The sequence below is a fragment of the Ptychodera flava genome, chromosome 11 (genome assembly GCF_041260155.1).
Source record: "Ptychodera flava strain L36383 chromosome 11, AS_Pfla_20210202, whole genome shotgun sequence".
Taxonomy (NCBI): Eukaryota; Metazoa; Hemichordata; class Enteropneusta; family Ptychoderidae; genus Ptychodera; species Ptychodera flava.
This window is the reverse complement of record NC_091938.1, coordinates 38,245,315-38,270,777: the sequence shown is the minus strand read 5'-3', so window position 1 is coordinate 38,270,777 and position 25,463 is coordinate 38,245,315. Positions and strand designations below refer to the sequence as shown.

The 25,463-nt window shown below is 37.4% G+C and overlaps 1 protein-coding gene across 2 annotated transcripts; it reads right to left on the bottom strand.

The window, feature by feature from the left end:
- Window positions 1-1,219: 1,219 nt before the first annotated feature.
- Window positions 1,220-24,852, bottom strand: LOC139144213 (multiple epidermal growth factor-like domains protein 6). Of its 2 annotated transcripts, XM_070714865.1 has the most exons (15): window positions 24,694-24,841; window positions 17,808-17,921; window positions 17,119-17,213; window positions 15,932-16,059; window positions 15,316-15,416; window positions 14,500-14,595; window positions 13,647-13,769; window positions 13,155-13,280; window positions 12,644-12,766; window positions 11,976-12,098; window positions 10,680-10,802; window positions 9,456-9,674; window positions 7,499-7,599; window positions 2,318-2,402; window positions 1,220-1,785 (listed from the first exon to the last, which is right to left on the bottom strand). In XM_070714865.1, exons 3-15 carry the CDS (start codon window positions 17,146-17,148, stop codon window positions 1,580-1,582), a joined length of 1,584 nt encoding a protein of 527 aa, XP_070570966.1. In that variant the 5' UTR covers window positions 17,149-17,213; window positions 17,808-17,921; window positions 24,694-24,841; the 3' UTR covers window positions 1,220-1,579. The 2 variants fall into 2 exon arrangements, with proteins under 2 accessions (XP_070570966.1, XP_070570967.1); XM_070714866.1 differs by lacking the exon at window positions 17,119-17,213 and having other exon boundaries at window positions 24,694-24,852.
- Window positions 24,853-25,463: the final 611 nt, after the last annotated feature.

Sequence of the window (25,463 nt, the reverse complement as noted above, 5' to 3'; positions counted from 1 at the left end):
GTTAGTTGAAGGTCTAAAACGATTGGTTGCCCAGGCTTTCCGTCCTCATTCAATTGAAATTATATTACCATGCCTTGCCCGTCGCATTTTGATTGGTCGATCTGAACCACGTGACTGACCACAAATACACAGTAATGGTTTGTTTACAGGCCCGTGAATATGAATAATAAGATTAGCAACTCAAAGTATCGTAACTTTACAGCTCAAACGTAAATCATGATAAATCACAAAATAAAATGGAGCACTTGTAGGTCAAGTTGAGATACTTTTTTCTGAAAACATCTCCGGATTTGCCAATTTTTTACAGCGCGCGTGACAGTGCGTCGCGTATTGCTCAGTTTCTGGGGCCCGGTTGTCGTTCGCTCCTGAAATTTTCGGAAATTTTGACGGTTTTCTTTGGTTCGCTGATAATATAATGGAAATAACAGACTCCGCTCTGACCATTAACGTTTATTTGTGGGCGCGGGCTCGAGGAAAAGCCAAATTAACGGACTCGGCAAGCCTCGCCCGTTAATTTTTGGCTTTCCTCTCGCCCTTGCCCACAAATAAACGTTAATGGTCAGCGCGTCACCCGTTATTTCTATACTATCATTCAAATCTTAAAGATAACAAACTTAGCGATGCTTCTGCTTATAACAATATGTTAAGTACGTCACAGAAATTGACAATATGTCAGATGTAGGCAAAATACATGAGTTTTGTCCAAGTCTTGTATATTATTATTGTCGTCCCTCAGGGAAAAGAGGGCGTTCTTCATATTAAGTCTCACCGGTAGCAGGCTGTGGTTTTATTTGGTCATCGCCACGCAAGGAGAAAGAACTTAAATTTTCAATAATACATTTGTGACGACCAATGTGAAAAATACATATTTGAATGTTTCTCTTGTCAAAAAATTAAGATATATAAAAATGTACGTAACTCTTTAAATGTTGAGTGACGATATGGAAGGACGCCATCGTTGACTCTTGTTATGACGTAAAGTATCATTTCCAGTCACTAACATCATCTGAGTCATCTAAAATATACTGATCGAGTCAGTGTTGTGGTTTGTTGCTTGTGTGCGCAGCTATAAATTAATTTGTACATTCAATCATTTTGTCTGTTACGAACCACACATTATATATATAATTTTATATATATATAATTATATATATATATATATATATATATATATATATATATATATATATATATATATATATGTGTGTGTGTGGTACAACATCAGGACAGGAGACATTTAAACAATAACAAAACACTTCGCGTCAAAGATTAAAGCAAAATCTAGGAGAGTAAAGTCATCTCAGACCGGAAGTATTTAGTAATTGATAATAAACAGTTAAAATTGTGAAAGGCGTATGCTTGCCTTTACTATAGATAACCCCAGGATCTTATTTTCCCGTACATAGGCCCTCTATGATTGATTCTAATCATGACAGAAATGAAATGGCAAGACGTTTAGTTCGAGAAATGGAAAGTCATCGTACGTGTACTTTGTTAGCGATCATTTTCTGTGTCACTATCAAACAAAAGTGCCCTTATTGAAAGTTGTTCAAAAATTGCAAGTTTGTAAGAGTCTTGCTCATTCGATCTCCTCATACACATTTTCGTTTGTTCCGTCGTAACTCGCGTCTGTTTGTCCACGCTGTTCAAATAGATTGGTGTTACTCGGATATAGATACTCTGCGTTTTCATCATTTGGTACACTCGCCCCTGGCATGTCATCTTCTTTCGTCTTTTCAGTGGGAGTAGAAATGCGTCTTTTCCATAGCCAGTAAATCATCACACCTAGATTGAATCAAATTCAAATCCCCGGATAGAGGTTGAATTTCCTCATACACTTATGATGTTTGGTCATTCACAACGAATACACGTTTTCGGAGGATTATTGTACGTAGCTCACAATTTTGTATTTATAGTTTCAACAGTGTTTCTAAAAGATATATTATCAAGGACTTTTTACTAAAACAGCAAACACAGAGTTACGATCCTGTAAACATACTGAAACCTGCGAAAAGCAATCCTATGGGCATGTAGGATATCACCACGGTGTGTGTGTGCCAATGAAGTATTATTTACTCTCTCCCGGTCACACTCATCCCTTTTCAGTGTATCATCAGTACTCTATTTCTATATTTCAGTTCTCTAACATACTCATGTGCCATGTATCGTATGACCATTTTGACGTCATACATTGAGTAAATAAGTAACTGTTCTATGATGCATATCAATGAGAAGGAGATATTTTTTTAAATGAAACTTTCCTTAGTACAGTCTCACATGGATCATAATCTTTATAGATGTCTAGTTGTGCACTCACCGATGATAACAGCAAGGACGATTACAATGCTTAATGCCATGACTGCATAGAGCCAACCACTGAGAGGCGATGACTTTTCTGATATCTAGATAGAGTAAAGTCGATTAAAAGATGATTATTCGTTTAACTTGACGAGATCCTCACTCATGATTCCCTACGCTGTATTATTATTTGGCCCTACTGTAGTGTTTCAACACTATCTCACATCTGTTCACTTCCATCAAGTAAACATCCTTGAGTCAATATACTGACTTAACAGTCACATTCCAGAGATTAAGCATCCATGACGTGATATGTTACAGTCTTTACAATTAGACAATAAAGTAATCATGCAGTTCTGGTTTTGACATCAAGCCTACAACAGTGTCTGTCCCTGTGTCCACACACACACTACACACACAGACACATCACATTGGCGACGAGGATTAGCGGATGCGAGAAAATTCACGTACAAGCTACAGTGGATTGAGACGATCCGTACAATCAAAGATATCATGGCAACCGGAGCTGTTCCTCACTACGAACCATTTACAGTCCATGCCGAAGCTGGATCCAATGCGACCAGATGGGAAGAATGGTTGAAAGGTTTCAAGCACCTCATGGAAGGCTTCAACATAACGGAAAACAAGAGAAAACGTGCTCTACTTTTCCACTACGCAGGTAAAGACGTGCAGTATGATATCGAGTCAATGACAGAAGCAGAAATAGGTGGCGATGAAGATTATCAGAAGTTAGTCGAAGCGCTAACAGCCTGTTACTCACCAAAGGTAACAAAAGCATACTACAGACATATCTTTTGTCAAGCCAAACAGAAACCAGGCGAATCAATCGACAGATACCACGCAAGACTACGGGTACTGATCAAAAAGTGTCAATACCATGACAACGATGACGAAATCCTTACTCAAATCATCGAACACTGTTCATCACAGAGAGTACGAAGACGAGCTCTACGTGAAGAAATTACTTTGAAGGATTTACTACAGTACACCCGAGCGCTTGAAATCTCAGAATCGCAAGCAACGGAAATGGAAGCAAACACTGGTTCAACAGTCAACGCGGTTCGAAGGAAACAAAGCAAGCCTGATAAATACAAGCGTGGCAAGTCAACTAGAAGTGAAGACAAGAAATCAAAATGTCACTTCTGTGGAGGAAACTACCCTCACCAAGACACATGCCCAGCAAAAGGCAAAAAATGCAAGTCCTGTGGAAAACTAAACCACTTTGCAAAAGTTTGCCGATCGAAAGGAAAGGAATCCAAAACACGTGGTCATCGTTCTGTGAAACGACTAGACGCAGATACGGATACAGACACGAACTCGATCGCAACAAACTCCGACTCCGACTCTCAGTACGTATACAACATACGAGATGAAGCAATTCGCACAACTACTGTCAAGAATCCGACAGCGGACATCGAAATAAAAGGTAAGAAGATACATTTTATGATCGATACTGGTGCAGCAATCAATGTCATTGAAGAGCGTGACTACAAAAAGATAAAAGACAAAATCAAGTTGAAGGACAGCAACGTCAGAATATTCCCCTACAAAAGCTCTAAGCCGTTGAAAACTTTAGGTACGTTCAACGCAGAAATCGGATACAAATTCCAGTCGACCAAAAGAAAGAAGGCATTATCTAAAGTCGTATTTCATGTCGTAAAGCAAGATGGTGAAATTGGCGGCTCTCTTTTAAGTTTTAAGACTGTGAAGACTAAGGATTGATACAGATTGTCAAGCAAGTCGAAGGGCAAACAAAACTTAACGGTCTTCAAAGAAAAACGGATAAGCTGATAGAAGAATATCAGGACTTATTCAAAGGCATGGGGAAGCTAAAAGATAATCAAGTCAAACTACACATCGACAAAACTGTTCAACCGATAACACAGCCACACAGGCGTATACCATTTCACATTAGCAAGAAAGTCGAAAAGAAACTTGCTGAAATGGAAGAAAACGATATAATCGAAAAGGTCGAAGGTCCAACCCCGTGGGTCTCACCGATCGTAGCGGTTCCAAAACCAAAAGATCCGAACGATATCCGAATATGCGTGGATATGAGACAACCCAATAAAGCGATAAAACGTGAACGACACATCACGCCAACGATTGATGATGTTATGCATGATCTGAACAATGCGACGGTATTTTCCAAACTCAATCTGAATCAAGGTTATCATCAACTTGAACTCGCTCCAGAATCAAGATACATTACTACGTTCAGTACACATGTAGGTTTACGTCGATACAAACGACTCAACTTTGGAGTTGCATCGGCATCGGAGATATTCCAAAATACAATACGGGAGGCACTCGAAGGTTTACCCGCCCTAAACATCAGTGATGACATACTGGTATACGGCAACAGAGATACACATCTCGACAATCTCCGCCGAGTATTTCAACTTAACACTGAACAAGAAGAAATGCGAATTCAATAAGACAACACTTCTATTCTACGGAACGAAATTCTCAGACGAAGGAATATCACCAGATCCTGAGAAGGTAACTGCAATCAAAGACGCAGCACCGCCAACAAACCCAAGTGAGGTAAGAAGTTTACTTGGTATGGTTAATTACTTCAGTCGATTCATCCCCGACTTAGCGACGATTACACAACCGCTAAGACAGCTAACGGTAAAAGACGAACCGTGGGAATGGACGGGAAAACAAGATGACGCACTGAAAACTATCAAAGAAAGACTGACAAGTGATACAATTATGGCATATTTCGATCCAAAGAAAGAGACCGAAATAGTGGTAGATGCAAGCCCAGTTGGTTTAGCAGCCATGTTGACACAAAAGAGCAAAAGAGATGACGCTCCACGAGTACTTTGCTATGCAAGCAGATCACTTACGCCAGTCGAACAACGATACTCGCAGACCGAACGAGAAGCACTCGCAGTAGTATGGGCCTGCGAACGATTTCATTTGTATGTGTACGGCCAGAAATTCAACATTATGACTGACCACAAGCCGTTAATCCACATATACAACAATCCAAATTCGAAACCACCTGCTCGAATTGAACGATGGGCATTGAATTTACAAGACTATGACTTCACTGTAATATACAAGCCAGGAAAAGACAACCCAGCTGATTACATGTCAAGACACCCTGACTATAAATCAAAGCCGAGCAGCAGACAAGAGAAAGTAGCTGAAGAATACATTAACTTTGTTGCTACACACGCCACACCCAAAGCTTTAACGCTAGAGGAAATCAAGGCCGAAACGATAGCTGATCCAACGCTACAGGCCGTGGCAACAGCAATTAAGACGGGACAATGGTACAAGGTCATCGATCCAAGCGATGAAGAAAACATTGACCGGAAAGCAATACAAGCGCTACACAAAGTCCGAGACCAGCTGACTTTAACAACGACAGAAGACTTACTTCTGCGTGGGACACAAATCGTGATTCCAGCATCACTACAAAATAGAGCCATTGAACTCGCTCATGAAGGACACCAAGGAGTTGTCAAGACAAAGAGATTACTACGAGAGAAAATATGGTTTCCAAACATCGACAAGCTGGTAGAAGAGAAAGTACAAAACTGTCTACCATGTCAAGCAGCGACACACAGTAAAAGTCGTGAACCATTACGGATGACGGAAACACCGGATAATCCCTGGGAAGAATTAAGCATCGACTTCTGTGGACCATTTCCATCAGGTGACTATTTACTCATTATTATAGACCAATACTCCAGATATCCAGTGGTAGAAATTATAAAATCAACATCAGCAAGAGCAGTAATACCAAAGCTCGACAAGATATTTTCTGAATACGGCATACCGAAAAGGCTAACATCCGACAACGGACCTCCATTCAACAGTCAAGAATTCAAGCAATTTGCAAACTATCTAGGATTCAAACACCGTAAGATCACACCATTTTGGCCAGAAGCAAATGGAGAAGCTGAACGCTTCATGCGCACAGTTGAGAAGGCAATGCGTACAGCACAAGCAGAAAATAAATCATGAAACAAGAACTGTACACATTTCTAAGAAATTACCGATCAACACCACACAGTACAACAGGTTTGCCACCAGCGACAGAAATATTCCAGCGACCACTCAACATCAAAATTCCAACTTTCATCAGACGAAAACCTCAACAGAAATTACAACAACAAGATAAGAAAGCCAAGGACAAAATGAAGAAATACGCTGATAAACGCCGAAACACCAAACTATGTGAGGAAAACTTGAAACTCCGTACAAAATACATCCGTATGAAGTCATTCAGAAGAAAGGAAGTATGGTTACAGCTAAAAGAGGCTAACACACCATCACTCGCAACTCATCACAAGTAAAGAAAATCCCCAAGAGAAATATCAAACAAGAAAATGGCGACAATGAATAGAAAGAGGAAAGAGAAATAAATACGACACCGCTGAACAAGGACGAGCAAACAGAAGAAAAACATGTGCCAACATCAGAACTGACACCGACCCAGGACAAAGGAAATAGATATCCGGAACGAGAAAGACGTGCACCAAAATACCTCGAGGATTACGTGACTAAGTGAGAAAAGATTTAGTCAGCCAGAAATACACTAGTCCTGTTGGGGAGCAGAATAATCTTCTGACTAGATGTATACAGAGACCGGATAGTCCAACCCGATCTCTTAGTTTAAAAAAAAATTAGAAATAGAATTGGAAAGCACGCAATATAATAGCAATATATTTACTTTGATTTTACTATTTTAGAATTTCAATTATAATCTTTTGACGCATTTATCAACGGACAATATGAACTCTATTTTTGAAATCTACTATCAATCAGTCAGTACATCAACATCCGATCATTCAACATTTGGAACTATCACAAATAATCCAAATTTAATTAAAGGAGGGATGTAGTGTTTCAACACTATCTCACATCTGTTCACTTCCATCAAGTAAACATCCTTGAGTCAATATACTGACTTGACAATCACATTCCAGAGATTAAGCATCCATGACGTGATATGTTACAGTCTTTACTATTAGACAATAAAGTAATCAGTTCTAGTTTAGACATCAAGCCTACAACAGTGTCTGTCCCTGTGTCCACACACACACTACACACACAGACACATCACACCTACCATACAATAATGCTTCTTTTTGATCGCAACCGCAGTACCAAATGCTACCCTTACAATTTTGTATTAAATATTTAATTTCATACTCACCAGTGAAACGGTAATTGGAGTTTTGTCTGATGTCACCACGGTAGCTGCTCCTTGTATTAATGTCGTTGGAACGGGCTCGTCAACAACTGTCGAATCAGTATCTGCAGCAGATTTCATCAAATTTTGTGCATTTATTTCGGAGTCACATGACTCATTACAACACTTCATAAAATATGCAAATTAGCTATTTATTAACTTGACACTGCCCAATGCCTCTCAGTACGATATAGATATATATCAAATTAATATCTGTATAGCAGGTTTCACAAAATTGGGTGCCGTAATTTAAGAGTTATATACCTAATTACAAAGTTCATTAAATATGCAAATGGATTCTTAATTAACTTCACACAAATAATTGATTTACATCGCAGATAGATATTTGTCGGATCAATATCTATAGCAGATTTCATCAAATTTGGCGCATTTATTTTGGAGTTATATGACTAATTACAAAACTTCATAAAATATGCAAATGAGTGATTTATTTTAAAATTTTTGCCACATGTTTGCGACTTCATTGAAAGTATTATGATCAACATAATAAACGATATTCACCACAGATTAATTCTTAACGGTCATTTAGTATACAAATATGCAATTAGCAGAAATAAAAATACTAAATTTCTTTGACTGCGGTGATTGTATTACCACTTCATATGGCAAGTGTAATTGCCTTTGGTCAAGTCCTTCAATATATATATGCCGAACTCTGAAATCTTATTACATATGAAAATTATAAATTAGTTGACATAAACATGCGAAATGGCTTTCAATACTGCTTTAACCAGGTATAATCATCAATGTACATAGCATGTTTTGCTGACTTTGAAGTAAATCCCGGTATGTAAACCTAATTAGGAAAGATCATTAAATATGCAAATTAGGAATGGCCTGAAGTAAAAATGTTCAATGACTTTCAATAGTGTTGTATTATAGTATCTCTAATGGACATAGCAATTTTCGTCAACTTTTGTCTAGGCAATTCAGAAACATGTCCCTAGTTAGAAAGGTTTATGAAATATAGAAACGAGAAATTGCCTGAAGTTAAAATGCTAAATGACTTTCAATAATGTTGTATCATAGTATGTTCAATGTACATATTAAGTTTCATCGACTTTGGTCGAGTTAAGTGAGATATATATCCCTAATTATGAAAGTTCATTAAATAAGCAGATTAGGAATTGGCTACTGTGAAAATGCGTAATGACTTTTAATAATATTGTATCATAGTATCTTTAATGTACATAGCAAGTTTCATCAACTTTTATCAAATCAATTCAGATATATCCCTAATAAGGAAAGTTCATTAAATATGCAAATTAGGAATTGGTTGAAATTGCAATGCTTAATGACTTTCAATAATGTTAAATTTTAGCATTTTCTATATAAATGCCAAGTTTTATCAACTTTGATCAAGCGAAATAAGATGTATATCTCTAATTAGGAAAGTTCATTAAATATGCAAATCAGCAACTTTCTTTTATGTCAACTCTATATATCTTACACGGCTGATATATATTGTTTTGATCAACATTTGTAGCAAATCTCACCAAATTCTGTGCAGTCGTTCTCAATGTTTTTCTTAAACTATTAATTATGCAAATGAGCAGAAAGTAAGCAATTCACACCCTACAAAAACAAATCAATTCTTGGAATTTAAGAACCAAATCTAAAGACAAGATTTGATTCTGATCTGATGAGCTGTTTTTGACATATCGGGTGCACAGCCAGACGGACCGACAGTAGGAACAGACTGAAAGACCGAAAGACACACAGACAGATATCTCTGCAAAACTAGTCCACGTGTTTTAACTCGTGAGCTAATAAAACGAACAAACAAATCGACATATTTTGAAATATATCAATTTTTAGAGATTATATACGTCTAGATATTTGACATTATGTGTGGGAGATTCGACTTTTCGTCCAAGGAAATGTAAAATTACTATTTCACCTTCTGTGGTAGCTAATTCTTCTGTTGTTGTCTCGGGTAGTGTGGTTGGTTCTTCTGAGGTAGTGCCCATTTGTGTTGTTGTGTCTACTTGAATCGTTGTTTCTGGCTCGGTTGCTATATCTGTGGTGGTTGGGTCCTCTGTAGTAGTAGGTTCAGCTGTTGTTACCTCAGTGGTTGTCATTTCAGCAGTTGTACTGGTCTCTACCGTTGTTGTCATTTCTTTGTCAGAAAAAAGGCAGTAAGAACATATGCTAATATAACGATTTTAAATGTCCTAAAACTAACATACACACTTAAACAAAACGATATGAACTGAACATGCTCACGTGTTTAACAACAGGTTCATAAACAGTCAGTAAACAGACTAGAAAGTTTAGCATTTACTATTTACTCAACAGAACAAATGTGACCCCAGAATGAATGGAAGGAATGACTTTGAGTTTCATAAAAAATTGCAAACTTAGTAATCAAGCATTGAAATTGACTGTTGATGACTCGACATGTATTGACATTTATCAGACACTACTGGATGCATGCATATATTATACAGTATGACGTGAATTACTGCATACTTTTTCACTGTTATGAAGTTGTGTAAAACAATATCAAAGTGACAAATCAACGAGCAAGGAGATGGTACGCAACATTTGCAGACCTCAGGATAATCACTAAACAAAACACAAGAACAAAGACAGACATTTATATTCTGACAGCAGTTCAATTGAGCACACGACGCGGAGTGGAAGACAGATTTCTGATAAGACTAGACGTGTATACGGTCTACTGCTAGAGTAACTATCTCTGACGAGGATTTATTGTATTATGTTTTTCAATATTCCTGTCAATAAACCAAATTCATACCAATATAATCGACACCCGTGTGAGGCGTGTAATAAGAACAATCAGATATCTGTTATATCATTACATGTAGCAGGTTTCATCAATTTTCGCACAGTTATCTCAGACTTAAATCACTAATTACAAAACTTTATTCCTCAGCCCTTTACATGATAGAATTTTTATACATTTACCCATACGGAAATTTCCAATCGAAAAAACAGTAATCTTCATGTATTTCCTTCATGAGCTTGTATCGGTGATTGCACCTCCTTTGGTCACCCAATCCTATGTAGACCCTTATTTCACTTGACGTTGGACAAATCTTAATAAATAAATAAAATTAGATTAACAAAATGTAGGGAGGATGCATAAAATTAATCTTACCATGGCAATGGTGTCCATCGAGGGTCAAGGTAAAGCCTGCACCACATGTGCAATAATAACTTCCGTCCGTATTGGCACATGTCTGTTCACATCCTCCATTATCATGGTTACATTCATTCACATCTAATTGGGTAAAGAATAAATATTCATAATTCATATTGCATAAGTTTTGAAGACCTTACTCTGTAGGGATTAAATGCTTCGGTCTCGGCTGAAATCATACAAGGGCAAGGCGTTTGATCTTACTACCGATGAATGAACAGAACAAGCTCAGCGCCTACAAAGGTGTGTACTAAGAAGGAGATTGCATATTTCGAAATTGCCATGAACATTTCAGTAGAACTCTAACTGGTCAAACAAGGTCAGCTTAGAGATATCTTTAGTTCATAGTACATGCAGCTTTTGTGTGGTCGATAGAGGGGTCGATATCATTTACACGAACTTTAATCCTGAGTGTAGTAAAGAGAAGGAATACAATCGGCTATAACCTGAGTGTAGTAAAGAGAAGGAAATACAATCGGCTATTCCTTTTTTTTTTCTCGAAATATATCACTTCCTCTTCTCCCTCCCATTCCCTCTTTCCTTTAGTCGATTCAGGTTTAGAGTTTTACCTTATAATTTTGAGCATGGGTCTAGACTGCAATCGTACATGGATTTTATTGCATCACAGGGAAGGAAAATCTCATCCACGATATTTTCATACGTTTGTAAAATGTGTAAACAAATCAAGAGGGGATTTTGTTTTCAAACTTGCGATCAAATTCAAGTCTAGCTCTAAATAGATGTAACGAGGTCGGCATAAGAATATCTTGAGTATTGGTAGGCAACAACTTGGATGTGGTCAATGGATGGGTAGGTTTTTAGAATGTCAATCATGTAACGTTTTAAACATGTTAATTTTTTCCAGCGAAACAAATTAACATGTTTTCCAGCTAAATGAAAAGTAAAGGCAATTCTCGCATGGTTATATATGGTAAAATTGAGTTATCAGCGACTGACAACAAAGTACCGTTGCACATTAAATCTCTTCAGGCGATCACAAAAACTTAGTTTTGAACAGAAAGGAGACTTACATGTAATACAAAACCTTTTGATCTTGTCAATATCTACGTTTTCTATAAATCTTTTTCAACGTTACCTTGTCATGTACGCTAGCATATGTATTATTCCAGATTTTGAAAAATAGTTTATTTACAAAAACGGGAATTCCTGTTTTTTATGGCGAGACCTTCGCGTATCGCTAAATTTATATGTCAGTGGAAATTGTTGAATTGGTGATAATATCTATGTTCTCACCTTGGCATGTTTGCCCATCACTCTGAAGGAGAAAGCCGTCGTCACACGTACAATAGTAACTTCCTAATGTATTATGGCAGCTATGGTTGCATCCATCCATGTTCTTCCAACATTCATTGGTGTCTTTAAGAAATGACAATATGTAGTTTCATATATAGAACAATTATATCATTAAGGCCAAAATTTGGCTATATTTTTTTGTTTCACAAATCTTTCATTTGATAAAAGAAAGTTAGTATATTTTTCTAATGCTTGGGCCTCAGCCCTTTACATGATAGAATTTTTATACATTTACCCATACGGAAATTTCCAATCGAAAAAAACCCAGTAATCTTCATGTATTTCCTTCATGAAATGGTCTCATCTATTGCAAGATTTTCGTACAAAGACAGTATTGAGAATGATGTTACTCAGTGCATATGCACGGTTATCTTTTTGTACAAAAACACAAACTCTTGTACATCCCTGTTGCCTAAGTGATTGTGCCCACATGCATCATAAGTTCTTCGCATTTCAAGTCAGTTAACATTTTCATTTACATGTATGATATAAATATGATGGCGTGATTTAACTTATCATGTCATCGATTAAGCGTGAAAGAACAGCGTTGCTGTGTTTATTCTTCTAAATGAGAGAGAGAGTGTGTGTGTGAGAGAGAGCCCATTTACCTTCACATGACGAATTGTCGACAGCAAGCTGATATCCAGTACGACAGAAACACTCAGAGCCACCGCCATAGTTTTCACATTCATGCTCGCAACCACCGTTGTCTATTTCACACTCATTGATGTCTAGTAGAAAAAATGAACCGAGTAATTTCTGGTTTCTTGAATATTAACCTTTCTATTGAAATCAATGAGAGCTAATAACTGCTAAAGTTTTATTTTTTTACCAATAATTTGAATTATTTAATATACAGCCTTACGTACGTGAGGGTGACTTTGATTCAACAACACTGTTACCTGGACCATAATGACACAGCATTTCCACGATTTAACGACTACAATATATATTACTCAAAATCAAAATATTGTTGTAAGATGAGAAAGACAGCATTTCATTCTCTCGGGGTTAAAAGCACGCACTCGGTAAATACCTGCATATTACCCCATTCGTTGTCGACTTTGCTCAAGTGTGTGTAGACTTTGGAGTATTGAGTGGAGTAATGAGAAAACAAACCTTCACATGAAGTTCCATCCCCTTTAAGGTTATATCCATCGTAACACGAACAGTAAAAACTTCCGACTGTGTTGTGGCAGTTTTGCTGACATCCACCGTTCGCCAAAAGACATTCATTGATACCATCTGAAGTAAAAGGTTTTAAACAAATGAAAGCAATGGTATTAGATCAAATTTCATAATTCATTTGATCCTCAAAACACTTGTACATTGACAATCAATGAGAAAATGTAGTAAATGTGGGCCAACGAAAATCAGTTTTTTTCAAAAATGTTTTTTATTGTTTTTACTTTAATTGTAGCGTATTTTACGTCCGGTTTTGCATTTGATCGTTGTGTAGTGTGTTATGGGGGACTGAGCTTGTATCGGTGATTGCACCTCCTTTGGTCACCCAATCCTATGTAGACCCTTATTTCACTTGACGTTGGATAAATCTTAATAAATAAATATAGATTAACAAAATGTAGGGAGGATGCATAAAATTAATCTTACCATGGCAATGGTGTCCATCGAGGGTCAAGGTAAAGCCTGCACCACATGTGCAATAATAACTTCCGTCCGTATTGGCACATGTCTGTTCACATCCTCCATTATCATGGTTACATTCATTCACATCTAATTGGGCAAAGAATAAATATTCATAATTCATATTGCATAAGTTTTGAAGACCTTACTCTGTAGGGATTAAATGCTTCGGTCTCGGCTGAAATCATACAAGGGCAAGGCGTTTGATCTTACTACCGATGAATGAACAGAACAAGCTCAGCGCCTACAAAGGTGTGTACTAAGAAGGAGATTGCATATTTCGAAATTGCCATGAACATTTCAGTAGAACTCTAACTGGTCAAACAAGGTCAGCTTAGAGATATCTTTAGTTCATAGTACATGCAGCTTTTGTGTGGTCGATAGAGGGGTCGATATCATTTACACGAACTTTAATCCTGAGTGTAGTAAAGAGAAGGAAATACAATCGGCTATTCCGTATCGGCTACTTTTTTCTCGAAATATATCACTTCCTCTTCTCCCTCCCATTCCCTCTTTCCTTCAGTCGATTCAGGTTTAGAATTTTACCTTATAATTTTGAGCATGGGTCTAGACTGCAATCGTACATGGATTTTATTCCACCACAGGGAAGGAAAATCTCATCCACAATATTTTCATACGTTTGTAAAATGTGTAAACAAATCAAGAGGGGATTTCGTTTTCAAACTTGTGATCAAATTCTAGTCTAGCTCTAGATAGGCGTAACGAGGTCAGCATAAGAATATCTTGAGTCATTGTATGCAACAACTTGGAAGTGGTCAATGGATAGATAGTTTTTTAGAATGTCAATCATATAGCTCACCTGTAGAACACGTAGTACCGCTGTAACCAGGAGGACACTCACAAGTATCCGGTGCTACACAAGTACCACCATTCAAGCATTGTCTTCCGCATATAGCTGCAAAGTTTGAAGTTGAGATTTAAAGTTAAAATTTACGGTAGCGTAAGTGAGCAAACTTTTCCAAGTTGGGAATTAAGTAAGATTTCAATAACACCTAGATCGTGAGGATGTTTGCGTTGACAGGGCGTAGTCTGCACGAAAGATGCTTTTGACGAAAACTTAAATAGTAGGAAATCACAATGTACTATGTATACAATGATGCACCTGATTATGTATTTCAGAGTAGAATTTAAAATCATTTTATTAGTTTACAAGGCATTGCAAGGCAAATCACCTCAGTACATCACAGATATGACTGATATCAAACGTTATTCTATTTATAATTTAAGAACAAATATCTGTCAGAATTAATCTGTGCCACGTTCTTTCAATGAGATGAACTAAAGGGCATTTACTATTTGTGGACCCAAGCTTTGGAATTGTATACTCAAACAACGAAAAGGTTTGAACAACTAAGAGCAGTTTAAGCTTATGCTAAAGGCACATCTTTTTAAAAAATACTACAATCCGCAGGTTTTTACATACTTGTTGTGGTTTTTGTAATTTCTGGAGTTTTTAACTTCATTATGTTACTGAGTTTTTAATACGACTTTTATAACTTTGGATTTTAACTTGTTGTATTTGTACAGCACTTTTGAATATCGTTGATAGAAAAGGCGCTTTAGAAAATAAATAAATAAATGTAAATGTAAATGTTGTCAACTGTGCAACACATACGTGTTCCGCAAACATTCGACACCATGTTCGTCCATCCAGGACAGCAATCGTATTCGGTATGTTGGGTATATGATGTTCTGTACACAGTAGCATATATTAACCTGCAAAAACAAGTATTCAATCAATTGACAGTTTTTTTAAAATCTGGAACTCTCATATAATAGTAAAACATACATGAATGAAGTCCATTGATATTTTGTTCCTCTATATTAAAAGGTATCGTCATATTTATTGTCACACTGAAACCAAATGTCATACAGTTGTCACTTATGCATCGATTTTAGTTTCGTACTCCCTCTGTCTCTCACTCTCTCTCAAGTTCGAGATGTCACAAATGTTGCAAGTTTTAATTGTTTCGTGATATTCATCTCAAAACCAATCTACGAAATAAAGTTTTCTGTGTGATTAAGGTTAAATAAATATATCACCGAAATATGGAACTACAACAGCAGATAAGATCATTGCAATATCTTTCCAGTCTGCCAGAGAAGAGGCAGGCTGATATTAAGTTCAACTTTCCATCAAAATATGACCGATTCTGACCAAAAAAGTACAACTATACTGTCCGTTTCACAAAATTTGTTTTAATTTGGCCATTCTGTTTGTCATAACGAACCTGTATCTGGTACAGCGCCACCAACCAAACAATTTGCATTTGACTTCGTATCGCTCAGATGTTGTTCTTGTATTGCCCTTTCTACAGTTCGGAGTACTGTACGGGAACACACGTGTGTTATCGGGTCCCTGTAACAAAAAGAAACGTGTTTTACAACAGGTTCATTAATCCCTTCACAGAACAATAAGATATATGTTATCACTATATGTAGCAGGTTTTTTCAACTTCGCACAGTACTGTCAGAGTTTAATCACTAATTACAAAACTTTATTCAATATACAAATGAGCTGTTAATTAACTAGACACTGCTCAATGCTTCATGGGACAATAAGATATCCATCAGATCAAGATTTTTAGCACGTTTTATTTAATTTAGTGCTGTAATTTTAGAGTAATGTCACTAATTACAAAGTTCATTAAATATGCAAATAAACCCTTAATAAACTTGAGATTGTTCAATGATTCATAGCACAATTAGATATTTATCACATCAATTTCTGTCGCACGTTTCACAAAATTTAGTGACGTAATTTCAGAGTTATATACCTAATTACAAACTTTATTAAATATGCAAATGAACCCTTAATTAACTTTACACTACTAAATGCTTTACAACACAGATATCTGTCGGATCAGTATATGCAGCAGTTTTCATTACGTTTGATGCAGTTATTTCGGAGTTATATGACTAATTATAAAACTTCGTGAAATATGCAAATGAGCTAATTCTTAACTTGACACTGCTCAATGCTTCTCAGTACAATTGGATATTTATCAGGTCAACATCTGTAGCAAGTTTCATCAAATTTAACGCTGTAATTTTGGAGTAATATCACTAATTACAAAGTTCATTAAATATGCAAATGAACCCTTAATTAATTTCACACTACTAAATGCTTTACACTACAGTTAGATATCAGTCAGATCAGTATCTGCAGCAGATTTCATCACATTTGGTGAAGTTATATCGGAGTTACATGACTAATTACAAAACTTCATAAAATATGCAAATGAGCTATTTGTTAACTTGACACTGCCAAATGCTTCTAAGTATAATTAGATATATATATCAGATCAATATTTGTTGCAAGTATCATCAAGTTTGGTGCAGGAATTTCAGAGTTATCTCACTAATAACAAAAGTTCGTTAAATATGCAAATGAGAAGATAATTGACATGACACTTACAGCACCATCATAATGTTCTGAGACTGTCATCTGTGAAAAGTTTCATGAAATTTCGTGCAGTATTTCTTGATATATGTCTACACTGTCATTACCGTCTCCATAGGGAAACCATTGTACGAAAAAAAACGATATTGCATAACTTCATTAATATGCAAGCCACACTAACCAAAATCTAATCAGTTCTGCAAGTAGCAAACTGTACCTGTGTACCAAATCTGACTTGAATCCGTTCAGTCGTTTTCGAATTATCGTGTAAACAGACAGACAGACAGACACACACACTCATACTAACATACACACACACACACACGGAGAGACAGACAGACATCGCTAAGACATTAGCCCACGTGCTTACACACGTGAGCTAATTACGAATGTCATGAGTGAGCAGCATTGTCCATCACACAGAATTACTTTTTACACCATAGAATCTGCTTCAAATTGAATCCCTTGGCATGAATTTATCAATAAACTGTTCACTAGAACAAAGTAGATTCAAAATTGACAGTTCGTAATGAACAAAAAGAGAAGTGGCAAATAAAAAAACACATGCAGACTGAGTAAACTTCTAGGCATTGATGTCAGGTCTGATATTGACAACAACCGGTATTGTGAGAATATCTATTTTGGCATTCTAGACCTTCATTTACAACGATGGGGAATGTTACAACAGACGAAGCGATACTCACGATTGTAAAAAATTGAGCTGGAATATCAAGATTGTGGCCGCTATTGTGAAGCACTGATATAATGACATCATGGTGCCCGAATCGGTGTTTCCAGAAATTCTTACAGGAAATATACTTCAGGAAAAAAGAAGATAATATCATACAATATGTACATTCTGGGTACTGTGATCAATAACTTTATGATTAAGTGCAGTGAATAACTGAAGTTAAGTTAAAGTAAACGTACCGTATTTGCCAAAATGCGGTTTTTCCAACTCAAAGAAACTGTCAAGAAAGTTTAAGTGTAAAAGCAACGCCGAGCATAACATATTTCTCCCAGCCCGGATATTTTCCCACCGCGAACATTATTATATATGAACAGTATTTCAAACAAATTTTATTTGTATTTACACTTGCAGTTGTAGCAAAGTGCAAATAAAATCGCTCAAAAGCGTGTACAGGCATGCGCAGATTAGTTGAGTTGTTGTTATATTCTCTACTTTCGTTTTGTAATCCAAGTGCTACCTGTCTTATGTGGTCCGACATACAAAAACACGCCCACGCCGTTGCCCCTTACATGTAAGTTAGTGGACTCTCTATTTGATGTCTTTTCATTTTTCCTGCTGTTCGTTTCACGACCTTTGGCTTTTTACTGTCTAGCTGATGATTTGTTGTCTGCAACTTCGATTATCATGATCATGACTCCAGGGACTTTGATGAACAGCATGAATAGTGATATGGATGTCATCAGCTGGTATTCAAAGTAATTGCACATGCCTAAGTATATACTATGTGGATGGCAAAATACAAACAGATTTAATTAGTCTGTAATCGGGCGAGTAGTAAGCCCCGAGTGCTCCACACCAAGACAATTTAGGACTGCATTTGGCAGGTTGCCAACAGTGAACAATAAAACATGTTTGGCAGCTGTAGGTCATGAATTGCCTGTACATGTCACATTCTCACCTACGGAATAAAAACGAGCCTGCGTACTCTAACATGTACAGAGCCCCTGTGACATAGCTTGACCTCATAATGTTTAGCAATGCTACTCATAGTTTGGTCGAGCCTAATGTAGGTATGGTCCATTTAGTAGTAAATACGAGTCTGTTCTCCTTGGGTGCAGCCCGCTACTCAAATACAGTGGAATTTGATTGAGTGTCCGGTTTGCCTGCAGAGCTCGACGAGTCTACATGTTGCTCATCATAAGAAAAGTAAACATTTGCAACAAATTGAGTCTTCGTCTTTGGTTGGTGTTAGATTACAGGGCGCGGCAAACGTTACACTGTCTCGTCATGATCACTGCAGTCGTTTCAGCATGTCTACGGTGGCCCAAAACTACCTGTTCTCCGCATTCAAAGTCTGCGTCGCATTCAATTGTTTTTCTCTCACGTATGTCTCCGCATTCAAAGTCTGCGTCGCATTCAATTGTTTTTCTCTCACATATGTCTCCGCATTCAAAGTCTGCGTCGCAATCAAATGTTTTCTCTCACATAAGCTTATGTCTCCGCATTCAAAGTCTGCGTCGCATTCAATGTTTTTTCTCTCACATATGTCTCCGCATTCAAAGTCTGCGTCGCATTCAATTGTTTTTCTCTCACATATGTCTCCGCATTCAAAGTCTGCGTCGCAATCAAATGTTTTTCTCTCACATAAGCTTATGTCTCCGCATTCAAAGTCTGCGTCGCATTCAATTGTTTTTCTCTCACATATGTGTCCGCATTCAAAGTCTGCGTCGCAGTTAATTGTTCCTCTCCTAGATGGGCCACAGGCGGCCCAAACACTATAATAAGCTTATTATTGAGTTTTTCTCAGTTTTCTCTATCAGTTCTTCTCCTTTCTTTACGCTCTGACTGATCGTAGGAAATAAAAAGAAAGTACTTTATAGCCTAACCTAGTCTCTTGACTCTTTATTTATTTTACACCCCATTACAAGGACGTTTATCTCTCATATACACACATCTTGTAATTAATTAGTCAACATGACTAATTATGCTAATCCGTGGACTTATCAGGGATTTTATAGGTTAGTCAACATCGCGAAAGATAGGAAGGGTTACTAAAACTCTTTTTTCATTTACATCTCTATCTTTCCAATGTTGACCAACCCTTGATAAGTCCACGGATTAGCATAATTAGTTGTGTTGACTAATTAATTACAAGATGTGTATATGAGAGATAAACGTCCATGTAATGGGATGTAAAATAAAGAAAGAGTCAAGAGGCTAGGTTAGGCTATATAGTCATTTTTTTTATTTACTACGATCAGTCAGAGCATGAAGAAAAGGAGAGGGACTGATAGTGACAGAGAAAACTTAGAAAAACTCAATATAAGCTTTATTAATAGTGATTGGGCTACCTGTGGATGGTCGTCGCAGTCAATGATTTTGTCAACAATACATGAAGGCGTTGGCAAGTTTTGGTGAGCGTGACCCTCGCTCCATGACCCATGATTGCATCCGGAAAAAGTATCACTCTTTTAGTGTTCGTGATCGCGAAAAGCTCATTTTTGAAGGTAAGTGACAAAGTAATTTATTGTATTGTAAGCTTATGGGGTTAATGATCTAGCCAAGGGGGTACGCTGCTCCCCAGTATGGGCGCATCATAATGGGTCCCACATGAGCGTCCGAATGTAAAACGGCAGCCCGTCCCACAACTGCCAATACATCCAGGGCTAGACGGTGGCTAGATCATTAACCCCATAAGCTTACAATACAATGAATAACTTTGTCACTTACCTTCGAAATTTCGCGATCACGAACACTGAAAGAGTGATACTCTTTCCGGATGCAATCATGGGTCATGGAGCGAGGGTCACGCTCACAAAAACTTGCCAGCGCCCTCATGTGTTGGTGACAAAATCGCTGACTGCGACGCCCATCTAGGAGAGAAACAATTGAATGCGACGCAGACTTTGAATGCGGAGACATATGTGAGAGAAAAACATTTGATTGCGACGCAGACTTTGAATGCGGAGACATATGTGAGAGAAAAACATTTGATTGCGATGCAGACTTTGAATGCGGAGACATATGTGAGAGAAAAACATTTGATTGCGACGCAGACTTTGAATGCAGAGACATATGTGAGAGAAAAACATTTGATTGCGACGCAGACTTTGAATGCGGAGACATATGTGAGAGAAAAACATTTGATTGCGACGCAGACTTTGAATGCGGAGACATATGTGAGAGAAAAACATTTGATTGCGACGCAGACTTTGAATGCGGAGACATATGTGAGAGAAAAACATTTGATTGCGACGCAGACTTTGAATGCAGAGACATATGTGAGAGGAAAACATTGATTGCGATGCAGACTTTGAATGCGGAGACATATGTGGAGAGAAAAACATTTGATTGCGACGCAGACTTTGAATGCGGAGACATATGTGAGAGAAAAACATTTGATTGCGACGCAGACTTTGAATGCGGAGACATATGTGAGAGAAAAACATTTGATTGCGACGCAGACTTTGAATGCGGAGACATATGTGAGAGGAAAACATTTGATTGCGACGCAGATTTTGAATGCGGAGACATATGTGAGAGGAAAACATTTGATTGCGACGCAGACTTTGAATGCGGAGACATATGTGAGAGAAAAACAATTGATTGCGACGCAGACTTTGAATGCGGAGACATATGTGAGAGAAAAACATTTGATTGCGACGCAGACTTTGAATGCGGAGACATATGTGAGAGAAAAACATTTGATTGCGACGCAGACTTTGAATGCGGAGACATATGTGAGAGAAAAACATTGATTGCGACGCAGACTTTGAATGCGGAGACATATGTGAGAGAAAAACATTTGATTGCGACGCAGACTTTGAATGCGGAGACATATGTGAGAGGGAAACATTGATTGCGACGCAGACTTTGAATGCGGAGACATATGTGAGAGAAAAACATTTGAATGCGACGCATGCGACGCAGACTTTGAATGCGGAGACATATGTGAGAGGAAAACATTTGATTGCGACGCAGACTTTGAATGCGGAGACATATGTGAGAGAAAAACATTTGATTGCGACGCAGACTTTGAATGCGGAGACATATGTGAGAGAAAAACATTTGATTGCGACGCAGACTTTGAATGCGGAGACATAAGCTTATGTGAGAGAAAAAAAATTGAATGCGACGCAGACTTTGAATGCGGAGACATATGTGAGAGAAAAAAAAAATTGAATGCGACGCAGACTTTGAATGCGGAGACATATGTGAGAGAAAAAAAATTGAATGCGACGCAGACTTTGAATGCGGAGAACAGGTAGTTTTGGGCCACCGTAGTATGTCACTAACAACAAGCATAACACTGCACTACATGCACATCACCAGTTTTCTTTTAGGTGTTTACTTTTAAATTGGGAACTTTATGAAGAAACAAGTAAATTCTTTTAAAAAAACCCCTTTCTTCTCCTCTCGATGTCCGCAATCACGACAACAGTTCCTTCAGCATGCAGTCTGTAGCATTGCCAGTGCAGTCTACTCTATCAACAAGTTTGACACGATACAACACTGAATATTGTCAACCAGAAAATGCTAAACACTCCTGCATGAAACTTTAATCCCGCTTTCTCTTTGTCTCAGCTAAATGAAACTTTCTCAATTGACACTTCTCTGAGCTACAAAATAGACTTGAAGAAAAGTGTTGATTTTGCACATGCAAGTGCAATTCAATCAACACGGTACATTTTGTGCCATTGAATAACACACCCAGTGTTTCTGAAATAATTCACTGTATTTTGGCACTTAATTTCCCGGACGGCATCATACACGGCAACGGGTTAGCATGGAGGGGACGGTGATATCTTTCTGTATTCAAACTATTCTTTAAGCTTACCTTGCTGAAGAAATACAATGTTCTACTATAATAAAACGCCCAGAGTCAGTCCGGTTGATGTTGAGGACTTTCCTCGAGATATAGATCCGACACTCGAAAAATATGCCAGTGAGTTTTATCTGAGTTGTATTTCCCAAATCAAACTACACAAATAGCTGAAAGAAAACTTTGATGATGTGCTATAGCTATAGTGCGGTGTCAAGCTTGTTGTGCATGAGTGGCATGCTGAAACGACTGTCATGATTGTAGACTAGACAGTGTATGGGAAACGTTCGCCGCGCGCGCTGTATAATCTAACATCAAAGACTCAATTTGTTGCAAATGTTTACTTTTCTATAAATGATAAGCAACATGTAGACTTGTCGAGCTCTGCAAGGCAAAACGGACACTCGATCAAATTCACTGTATATACATTCAAGATGAAATTTTCCGCATGGTTTGTTTATTGAAATTTGGAATGTGAAAATAGACGATCATTGTCAATATGCAAAGGCAAACATACAGTATCAGACTGTGAAACCCTTAAAGGTAGGGGAATCGATCCAAGGTATCAAGTTTGTTCTAATCTGTAAGAGGTTATGAAGGTGTCATAGCCTTTTGTGTTCCATTGAAATTGTAATCTAGTAAGTAAATTTTCTTGGCAAGACAATTTGACGCCTGAACCATGCCTTTAAGAGCCCTGAGATCTGTTAACCAGGCTTGTTACAGGTCTTTTCAAAAAAACTACACTAAAACATTCAGACAAGTAAATATTACGAGACACCCTTTGAGTCATTCAAATAGCATTTTCTCAAAACGACCCCATAATTATATCACACAATCAACAGGCTTTTATTCACAGGTCAGTCTAAGGTGCAGGTTTGCTTCTCCTCAGACTTCTCGTTCGCCTTTCATAACAAAGCCCGTGTCGATATATTTATTACGGAAATTGTCTTTCATTTCAAAAGTCTTCATTCACTAATTTTGCTTAAATCTATCCATTAAAGTCTGATGTCAGAGTACCCTTTATTTGTTTGAGAGATCTCTAAAGGTTCAGGTTGTCAGTTACACTTGGTTTGGTGTCCTAATCGTTGGTTGACCTAGTACTGAGTGACACTGTATACAAAATGACTTCCACTTTGGTAACATTGTATTTCTATACACTTCTCCTTTTCTTTTCCAAGAAAGGATTTAGAAAGTTGTTTTGTATTATATTCTACTTGCTTTAATTTTTGCTTTCACCTGTCATATTGATTACAAACAATTATTTGCCAACAAGCAATTAAATAAAATTGCCGTGCATTAGATGTCTATAAACATCATTGATTTTGATGATTACACCTACATTTGTGAGTTCACAGATCATTTCACAGTGTCTTTAAAGGAAAGAGATTCTTGGCACGCAAAGTCACCTTCGTATTTCGTCTCAAATATTTCTCTGACTGTTTATGCTTTTTAATTTATATAATCACTATCCTAGACTTTTTGATAAAATTACATTTTGCATGGTTGTTGCGCAGCAATTATTCTAACTCTTTGCGCAATACATACTTGTTTGTGAGAAAAACATGTCTTTTTTGAAGTAGCTGTGGAACATATATTCGTAAATGTCGTCAGAGATTGTAACAATTTTAACATCATGACACATTATTGCCTTAAAATCATCATGAAAATTTGATCACCGTATTCCTAAGTTAATTATACCGTCATACTTTTGACTATATTCCTTTCACTTTCGATTCTTCCTTAAGACTTTACTTGAGAATAAGCAACGATCGCATGTACTTTAGCCCTTAATTTTCTCCCGACCATTTAAATTTTTCAAAACAGAGTTCCTTTAATGACACTTTCTCAATATTATGATTAATATATTAGGTATTTTAAATTTCCATATTTTCCCCGTAATGTATAAAACAGGTCGAACTCCACTAGTTGAGGGCACCTTCTAATTATATGATTAATTCCTTTTTTATTTTTCTTCTCAGGCCTGAAGTTTATATTTGGCGAAAATGATCATGATAACAACAAGTGATTTCCACATGACTGACAAAGTAGTGCAAACACGCGTTTCTTCCGTCCTTACCTTTCACGCTGGAAGAATCATTGACTACTGGCTTCTCCACAGTGACTGAACTGAACTTGATAAAAGCGTCGATGACCAAACAGCGGGCTGGAAGGAACTTTACAGCTTGGCGAGAACGTTCTTCACTCGGGTTCAACTATAACTCTCCGTTTTTTCCAACTATAGGAGTTCAACGAAAGAACTCTGGTGAGCTCAGATGCCCGATCCCGGGACGTGGTGGATCATGTGACTAAAAGCGATCATACAAAGGCACCTGAACACACATTGCGAGAAAACATGAGGCATCCATATTGTTCTTACTATTTTGAGTAACACTGCAGTGGCACGGTGATGTGTATGGGTGTACAAAAGCCGCAAGGTTGCGGCCGGTACTTCCCCTTCTAATTTTGGCAGTGTCTTCATCGTATAAAGTGCGACCATAACACAGTCATAGCATAGCAGCTTTTCACTTCAATTGGAGTCGGTTGGCACCGTTTCATTTCAAGTAACCTTGAAAATCTCCACTGGACGTTGAAATATCGTTACTTATATGACAGCAAAAGCTGTAGCGGTAACATACTATTATTTATCAGATAAACAGAGATAAAAAAATGAAAGATGGAAATATTGATAGTCATACTATAAAATATTAATTTATAAATATGTATAAAGGGTTGCTATGGCAGCAGCCATACTCTGTGACTATGACACTGAGAGGGCGAACCACTGAAGTTAAAATCTGAATAATACGTGTACTAGCCATTATCACAGAGGCTCTTATTTTGTCATTA